The sequence below is a fragment of the Homarus americanus genome, unplaced genomic scaffold (assembly GCF_018991925.1).
Source record: "Homarus americanus isolate GMGI-L3 unplaced genomic scaffold, GMGI_Hamer_2.0 scaffold32929, whole genome shotgun sequence".
Classification (NCBI taxonomy): Eukaryota; Metazoa; Arthropoda; class Malacostraca; order Decapoda; family Nephropidae; genus Homarus; species Homarus americanus.
In genome coordinates, this window is record NW_024737097.1 from 2,518,248 (window position 1) to 2,527,901 (window position 9,654).

Below are 9,654 nucleotides of genomic sequence, written 5' to 3' on the forward strand. Positions count from 1 at the left end.
GTACAACCAGTACAGATATTATACTCATAAACTCACACGGCCAAAAGTAGTCTGAGGAATTGAAAATATTTGGTTACAAGATCCATAATTCCAACCTATCAGAGGAGCCAAATGACGGGGTGGCTACCGCCATAAAAAAAGAGATGTCCACCACAGAATCACAGACGACTTCACCTCTGAAACTCTGCCTCATTTACACACAATTGCGGGGTCTCAATTGTTTCTCTTAATATTGACAACACAACATATATTTATTGTTTCTCACTTTTTATTTTTGTTTAATTTTTGTATTTCTTTATTATTATTATTATTATTATCATTATTATTATTATTACAGTGTTGTTTTATTATTATCATTATTATTTTATTTTATTTTAACTTTTCTTTTTTATTATACATTTTATTAACTATGAATTATTATTATTATTATTATTATTATTATTATTATTATTATTATTATTATTATTATTATTATTATTATTATTATTATTATTATTATTATTATTATTATTATTATTATTATTATTATTATTATTATTATTATTATTACTATTAGTAGTAGTAGTACTACTACTACATTTTCGCCCCCCCGGGCCCCGATGTGGGTCACTGGGTCAGTGACCTGTGCCCAAGTGGGCTAATCCCAGTAAAAAAAAAAAAAACGCAGGGACTACCTGCCTTACGGGGACTTCTACGGACTTCTATCATACCAACACCCAACCTACATCATTGGGGACATGAACGCCAGACATCCTCTACTAGATGGTAAGAGGACAACTAACAATGTTGGAAGAGGCCTCGATGGCTTCCTAACGGACAAAAAAGCTCAGCTAATAGGCCCGGCCTTCCCCACGTTCTACAGAAGGAACTCAGCCACTACTCCAGATATAGCAATAACAAACGGCAGATGCTTCCACAGCTACCTCTTTGAACAAGGTCCTGTAACCTCCACCGACCACCTACTTATAATCATGACCATCTCAGCAACACCAATAACTATACCAGCTCCATCAAGGAGGATCGCCAAGCAGACCAACTGGAAACTATTCAACGAAAAAGCTACAGCCAAACTTGAGGCCAAACACACGACAAACCTACAAACCATAGACAACCATCCGGTGAACAAAATAGACGAAGAAATCAGCACATGGTGTGAAGCCACAGGAACAACCTACCAAGAGGCCACCCCTCTCAAACGCAACAGAGCACTCACACACCCTCGACAAACTCCAGAACTCATAGCCCTCACAAACCAATTCCAACTGCTACAACAGAGACCCGTGGTTGAGACATCGTAAGCTACAACACATACAGAAGAATACGGGAGGAAATAAAAACAAGATCTCTGGAACAAAGAAACCTCAAATGGGCCGAAATAGTTGAACAATTCTCACAAACATACAACGACCCAGGAGAGTTCTGGCATCGAGTTAAGAGTCTGAAAGGTTCCAGCAGCAATGAGTCACCATATGTAACTGACCTCACATGAAGTAAAATATATGACGATCAAGACAAAGAACCCATATACAGGGATATATGGAGGAACATCTCCCGAATCACAAATGAGGAGAACAGGGGATTTGATGGTACCCACGAGGAGCTCGTCCTTGATGAACTCCGGGGCCAGACACACCGCACTCGGCCTTCCCTTGATATCATTTGGGAAGATCTGAGAGAGGACAGTCCATTGTCCAAACCAATCACATCGGAAGAACTCAATACAGCCATCTCCAACACCAAAAATAAAGCCCCTGGCTACTCGGGCATCACCAAGGAGATCCTCAGCCACATAAATCACCCGGCCAAGGAGAGACTGAGAACCACAATGAACGCCTGCCTGGCCTCGGGTTACTTCCTAACTAAATTCAAAGAGGCCATTATTACCTTAACACCAAAACAAGAAAAGAACCCCGCCGTCCCACTAAATTATAGACCGATCTCCCTCCTCGAAGTACCTGAGAAATCACCTGGAAACAGCCAACAGAATCAACTGCAGGCAATTTGGTTCAGGAAAGGGAAGTCCACCTCAATAGTGATAGCCCTGGCATGTGCGAACATAGCCAGAGCCACAGCGAGTGGTAGCCAATGTAATCTAACTCTCCGGGATGTAGCGAAGGCGTTTGACAAAGTCTGGCTTGGAGGTCTAAAATATAAGATCCTCCAACTCAAACTTCCCGCCAACATCGAAAAGCTGCTTTGCAACTTTCTTGACCGCAGAAATGCCAGACTGAGGGTGGGATAACACAGGAGAGACCTTCCCACTAAGGGCAGCGTCCTCTCTCCCACCCTATATATCATCTACACAAGTGACACTCCGCTTCCGACTGGAATAGGAAACGAAGATATTATGAATGCAGATGTCATCACTCAAATAACAACACATCGAGGAAAATCACGAGAGTTTACAGGTCGGCAACACTAGACGGGAAATAGAAAGGGTAAATAATTACGAAAAACAATGGAAAATCCAAACCAGGGAGGGAGGGAGGAGGGGGAGGGGGGAACGGCAGTGTAAGTAAGGAGGGAGGAGGAGGGAGGGAGGGAGGAACGGCAGGGTAAGTAAGAGGGAGGGAGGAGGAACGGTAGGCAAGGAGGAGGAGGGGAGGGAGGGAGCGAGGGAGGAGGAACGGCAGGGTAAGGGAGGAGGGAGGAGGGAACTGGGTGAGGCAGGAGGTAATGGCTATAAGAGAGACGTGCCATATACGTAAACAGACAAAAATATCACAAACCACACAGAACCAAAGGCACAGACACAGCCAAAAGTCATCCTTCCCTCGACATTACCTCCCGTGGCACGGCATGAGAAAACGTCACTGGGGAGACTTTAATATCTGGTGGCGGTGGTTGTGGGGTCGCCAAAGTTTAGAGTTCACCGATGTGCTGTGAATTTTTAACCCCTGCCCTCCATGACTTATTCAGTGGCAACAGGCGCACGCACACGGCGCAATGACTGACTGCTTGCGGGGTGTGTGGGTGTGTAGGGTGTGTGGGTGTGTAGGGTGTGTGGGGCGAGGGTGGTAGTAAGTTTGGGTGAGGACAGGTGGTAGGATGGGGTGGCAAGGTGGGATGAGGGTGGGTTGAGGGCGTATGTGTATTAGCTATGAGGGCATAATGAAGCAAGACACAAACTGAACCCCGCTGTAATTACCTGCTTTCTATATTCCTCATTAAAAGGATCCATCCACCTTACGAGCCTCTGAGAATCCTGAGCGTCTGATATACAGGGAGTTACCTTCAAGACAACTTCGAGGGATAAATACCTACGTGAGACTCACACGTTTAAAGTCCGTTAATACAGTTAAATCCCGTTAAGCCGAAAGGGGTCCTGACCAAGCACTTCCGGATTAGTGGAATTTTCGCAAAACAGACGGAGAAAAAAGGATCGTATTGTACGCAATAAAAACAATTACTTCTGAAATCCTTTGCAACAAAAATACACAAATTATCAAAGAAAGACAAATTGTTGGCGGGGTTATAACGCAGCGGTGACTCAGTCTCGAGTATTCTCTCCCTCCCAGTGTATTCCTCGGTTAGACTCTGTGTCTCAGAATAAAACTTCCTTATCTGCTGCTGCTGGGATTCTAAATCATAGATTGTGGTTGTTGTGATGACATATTCATGAACAAGTTGGCTGGCCGCATTCACCACCAACAACACCACGTAAACTCTCAACTTTCTTACTTATTGTTAACGAAAACCGAGTTTTCTATAAAACAGACGATACTGGAGGGATATGTAGGCCAGTATTCGTTTTGTGGACGTCATTAGCAGTACATAGATGCAGATAATGAACACAAACTACTGTAGTCCACAATGGGCACTAATCGAGCATTTCAAAAAACATTATCATTGCCAAGAGGGTTTGACGAGTGGCCCAGCGCTCAGTGACAATAACACGCAATTAAGGAACTACTCAGCGACAAGTTCAAGTCTCATTTTATCTACGAATACACTTTTTCTTTTCACACACTCTGCCTGTATTTAGATTACCCCCGCCCCCCCCTTTTTTTGAAGAACGAGAATTGCATTTGCATATTGTTATTACGTCGTTAAATTATGGAACCAGTTTTTCAAAATTAATATAAAAAGAGAGGCTGTTGGTTCAAGGGTGTAACACCGCCGAACTGGGTGCAACGTCACGTGAGGCATTACGTCATTACTTTTTCTTAAAACAAATTTTCATGGTAAAGGCGATTGGTCACCACCAGACTAAGGTTCATCAGGAATGTATAATTATTTTAGATTATTATGTTTCCAATAACTTATTATTTAATTCATACAGATATTAACACAAATAAAGTTTTAATCGGCAACTGCACAACAGTAGCTTGTATGTTACTGTGCCTCTTGATAAAAAAAAATTCTTTTGTTGCTTTTTATTTAAAAACTTTATTCATTCTCTATAAAGTAACCAAAATAAGAGAGAGAAAAAACGTGCCGGTAGGTGACCTATAAATGTCTCAAGTTCCCACACTCAGCAACCCACAAGTTCCCCCACACCAAGCTACCCACAAGTTTCCCCACATCCAGCAACCCACAAGTTCCCCCACATCCAGCGACCCACAAGTTCCCCCACACTCAGCGACCCACTAGTTCTCCCACACCCAGCGACCCACACGCTCCCCCACATCCAGCGATCCACAAGTTCCCCAACATCCAGCTACCCACAAGTTTCCCCACATCCAACGACCCACAACTTCCCACACTCAACAACCAAAAGTTTCCCCACACACCTAGCAACCCACTAGTTCCCCCACAACCAAGCTGCCCCCAAAGTTCCCCACGTCAACGACCCACCTTCCACGCACTCAATGACCAAAAGTTCCCCACACCTAGCAACCCACAAGTTTCCCCACGTCCAGCAGCCCACAAGTTCCCCGTCAGCAACCCTGGTTCCCCACGTCCAGCAACCCACAAGTTTCCCACACCCAGCACTAGTTCCCCCATCCAGCAACCCACGTTTCCCCACACCCAACAACCCACAAGTTCCCCCACACCCCAGCAACCCACAAGTTCCCATCCAGCAAGCCCACAAGTTTCCCCATCCAGCAACCCACTAGTTCCCCACGTCCAGCCAGCCCACAAATTTCCCCACGCCAGCAGCCCACTGGTTCCCACGTCAGCAGCCACAATTCCCCACGCCCAGCGGCCACTAGTTCCCCACGTCCAACTGACCCACAAGTTCCCCACCCAGCAGCCACTGGTTCCCCATCCAGCAACCCACGCGTTTCCCCCACCCAACAACCCACAAGTTTCCCCACCCAGCAACCTAAGTTTCCCCACCCAACAACCCACAAGTTCCCCCACACCCAGCAACCCACAAGTTCCCTCCATATAGAGCGACCCACCGGAGGGTCAAGACCTATTCGGCGCTGCTGCTGCTGTGCCTGTTGCCAGGGCCATGTTGCCCATAGCCCCAACTCCTTCCTCTCATACCCATCGGGATGTCAATAAAATCCCGCTAAAAGTGACAATTTCGTTTTAGAAATGAGTGGAATCAGTGACGTCGGCCCTAGACAGTGGCAGCCTAGAGTCGTAACCAACTTAACCGTCACACCCGCCAGTGAGATCCAACCATCCAGAGATAAGTACTCTTGGGAACTGGCCATGATCATCTTACCAGGCGGCATAGTGTTAACCAGTCCACCCTGGGAACAACCATGGGTCGGTTTAACACCTGACCATGAGATACCGCAACATTACTTAGCAAAGAGTGAGGTACTGTGAAACCACATCACATGGTATCTCACTGTAACACCACACCACACGGTCTCCATGACCACGGGAGGTCCTTCATGTTAAAACCTAAGGAAGAGTTACTGCACCACGTGGCCTACGGACCTCACACAATAGATCAAGAGACCAGCCCCGGCCATTAACTGTAAACTATAATTTGTATGTTCATTTCATGTTCCTTCTCCTTTTAGTAATGAAAGATTTTGTTAAGGACCCACCCATCCCGTGTCTTTGTATGTAATAAGTCATTTCTGTCCAATGTATATTTTCAATCTTTCGGCTGCTTTACCTTTTCAATAAACCGGTCATTATTATTATTATTATTATTATTATTATTATTATTATTATTATTATTATTATTATTATTATTATTATTATTATTATTATTATTATTATTATTATTATTATTATTATTATTATTATTATTATTATTAAGTTTTCATACACCAAGCAACACCACAAGTCCCCCTCCACACACACCCAGTGACCCAGAAGTCCCCCACACACCCGGTGACTCAATAGTCCCCCACACACCCGGTGACCCAGAAGTCCCCCACACACCCGGTGATCCAGAAGTCCCCCACACACCCAGTGACCCAGAAGTCCCCACACACCTGGTGATCCAGAAGTCCCCACACACCCGGTGACCCAGAAGTCCCCACACACCGGTGACCCAGAAGTCCCCACACACCCGGTGATCCAGAAGTCCCCACACACCCTGGTGACCCAGAAGTCCCCACACACCCGGTGATCCAGAAGTCCCCACACACCCGGTGACCCAGAGTCCCCCACACACCCGGTGATCCAGAAGTCCCCACACACCCGGTGATCCAGAAGTCCCCACACACCCGGTGACCCAGAGTCCCCACACACCCGGTGACCCAGAGTCCCCACACACCCGGTGATCCAGAAGTCCCCCACACACCCCGGTGATCCAGAAGTCCCCCACACACCCGGTGATCCAGAAGTCCCCACACACCCGGTGACCCAGAAGTCCCCACACACCCGGTGACCCAGAAGTCCCCACACACCCGGTGATCCAGAAGTCCCCACACACCTGGTGACCCAGAAGTCCCCCACACACCCGGTGATCCAGAAGTCCCCCACACACCCGGTGATCCAGAAGTCCCCACACACCCGGTGATCCAGAAGTCCCCCACACACCCAGTGACCCAGGTCCCCCACACACCCGGTGATCCAGAAGTCCCCCACACACCCGGTGATCCAGAAGTCCCCACACCCGGTGATCCAGAAGTCCCCACACACCCGGTGATCCAGAAGTCCCCACACACCCAGTGACCCAGAAGTCCCCACACACCCGGTGATCCAGAAGTCCCCCACACACCCGGTGATCCAGAAGTCCCCCACACACCCGTGATCCAGAAGTCCCCCACACCCGGTGATCCAGAAGTCCCCACACATCAGACCCAGAAGTCCCCACACACGGTGATCCAGAAGTCCCCCACACACCCGGTGATCCAGTCCCCACACACCCGGTGATCCAGAGTCCCCACACATCCGGTGACCCAGAGTCCCCACACACCGGTGACCCAGGTGTCCCCACACACCCGGTGATCCAGAAGTCCCCACACACCCGGTGACCCAGAAGTCCCCCACACCCGGTGACCCAGAAGTCCCCCACACACCCGGTGATCCAGTCCCCACACACCGGGTGACCCAATAGTCCCCCACACACTCGGTGATCCAGAAGTCCCCCAAACACCCGGTGATCCAGTCCCCACACACCGGGTGACCCAATAGTCCCCACACACCGGGTGACCCAATAGTCCCCCACACACCGGGTGACCCAATAGTCCCCACACACCGGGTGACCCAATAATCCCCACACACCGGGTGACCCAATAGTCCCCACACACCGGGTGACCCAATAGTCCCCCACACACCGGTGACCCAATAGTCCCCACACACCAGACCCAAAACTCCTCCTACACACACTAGGTGACAAACGAGAGTGGGTGTCGACACACAACTCCACTCGCTTCTCTTAATAAGTAAACACACACACCCAACTTAGCCAGTTTGTTAGACCAAGTGGTGACACCAGTTATGTCGACGGTCCTCACCACACACAGCTGTTGTCCTGCCACACACAGCTGTTGTCTCACACACACAGCTGTACTCTCACCACAGAGCTGTACTCACCACACACAGCTGTACTCATCACTCACAACTGTTGTATTCCACCACACACAGCTGTATCACCACACACAGCTGTACTCACCACACACAGCTGTACTCACCACACACAGCTGTACTCTCACCACACACAGCTGTTACTCACCACACACAGCTGTACTTCATCACACACAGCTGTACTCACCACACACAGCTGTATCTCACCACACACAGCTGTGTTCTCACCACATACAGCTGTTGTACTCACCACACACAGCTGTACTCACCACTCACAACTGTTGTATTCACCACACACAGCTGTACTCTCACCACACACAGCTGTTGTGACTCACCACACACAGCTCTACTCACCACATACAGCTGTTGTACTCACCACACACAGCTGTAATTCAAAACTCACAACTGTTGTATTTCACCACACACAGCTGTACCACCACACACAGCTGTACTCACCACACACAGCTGTACTCACACACAAAACTGTTGTATTCACCACACACAGCTGTACTCACCACACACAGCTGTACTCACCAGACACAGCTGTTGTACTACCACACACAGCTGTATCTTCACCTTCACAACTGTTGTACTCACCACACACAGCTGTTGTACTCACCACACAGCTGTACTCACCACTCACAACTGTTCTACTCACTCACACAGCTGTACCACAACTCACAGCTGTTGTACTCACTCACACACAGCTGTAATCACCACACACAGCTGTTGTACTCACCACACACAGCTGTACTCATCACCAGCTGTTGTACATCACACACAGATGCTGTACTCACCACATACAGCTGTACTCACCACACACAACTGTTGTACTCACCACACACAGCTGTACTCACCACTCACAACTGTTGTACACCACTCACAGCTGTTGCTCTCACCACCCACAGCTGTACTCACCACACACAGCTGTACTCACCACACACGGTTAGTCACTCACCCACAGCTGTTGTACTCACCACACACAGCTGTACTCATCACTCACAGCTGTTGTACTCACCACACACAGCTGTACTCATCATTCAAAGCTGTTGTACTCACCACCCACAGCTGTACTACCACACACTGCTGTACTCAACACACACAGCTGTTGTACTCACCACCCACAGCTGATGTACTCACCACACACAGTTGCTTCATCACTCACAGCTGTTGTACCATTAACACACGCTGTACTTCATCACTCACAGCTGTTGTACTCACCACCCACAGCTGTTGTACTCACCACACACAGCTGTACTCATCACCACAGCTGTTGTCTACCACCCACAGCTGTTGTAATCACCACACACGCTGCACACACACACAGCTGTACTCACCACCCACAGCTGTTGTGCTCACCACACACAGCTGTACTCACCACACACAAGCTGTACTCATCACTCACAGCTGTTGTACTCCCACACACAGCTTGCCACTAGCGTGTACTCACCACACACAGCTGTATTGACACACACAGCTGTACTCACCACACACAGCTGTACTCACCACACACAGCTGTACTCACCACCCACAGCTGTTGTACTCATCACCACAGCTGTTGTACTCAATACACACAGCTGTATTCTCACCACACACAGCTGTTGTACTCACCACACACACAAGCTGTACTCATCACTCACAGCTGTTGTACTCACCACCCACAGCTATTGCACCACCACACACACAGCTGTACTCACCACACACAGCTGTACTCACCCACTCACAACTGTTGTATTTACCACACACAGCTGTGCTCACCACACA

The 9,654-nt window shown here is 48.3% G+C and overlaps 2 protein-coding genes across 2 annotated transcripts; one reads left to right on the plus strand and one right to left on the minus strand.

Moving 5' to 3' along the window:
* The first annotated feature begins 971 nt into the window (after nucleotides 1-971).
* On the plus strand, nucleotides 972-5,338 carry LOC121873360 (extensin-like). Its single transcript, XM_042376912.1, has 2 exons — nucleotides 972-1,152; nucleotides 4,479-5,338. The coding sequence occupies exons 1-2, from the start codon at nucleotides 972-974 to the stop codon at nucleotides 5,336-5,338; spliced, it is 1,041 nt and encodes a 346-aa protein (XP_042232846.1).
* Nucleotides 5,339-5,362: 24 nt separating this feature from the next.
* On the minus strand, nucleotides 5,363-7,254 carry LOC121873361 (collagen alpha-2(IV) chain-like). Its single transcript, XM_042376913.1, has 2 exons — nucleotides 6,454-7,254; nucleotides 5,363-5,461 (listed from the first exon to the last, which is right to left on the minus strand). Exons 1-2 carry the CDS (start codon nucleotides 7,252-7,254, stop codon nucleotides 5,363-5,365), a joined length of 900 nt encoding a protein of 299 aa, XP_042232847.1.
* Between the last annotated feature and the right edge of the window lie 2,400 nt (nucleotides 7,255-9,654).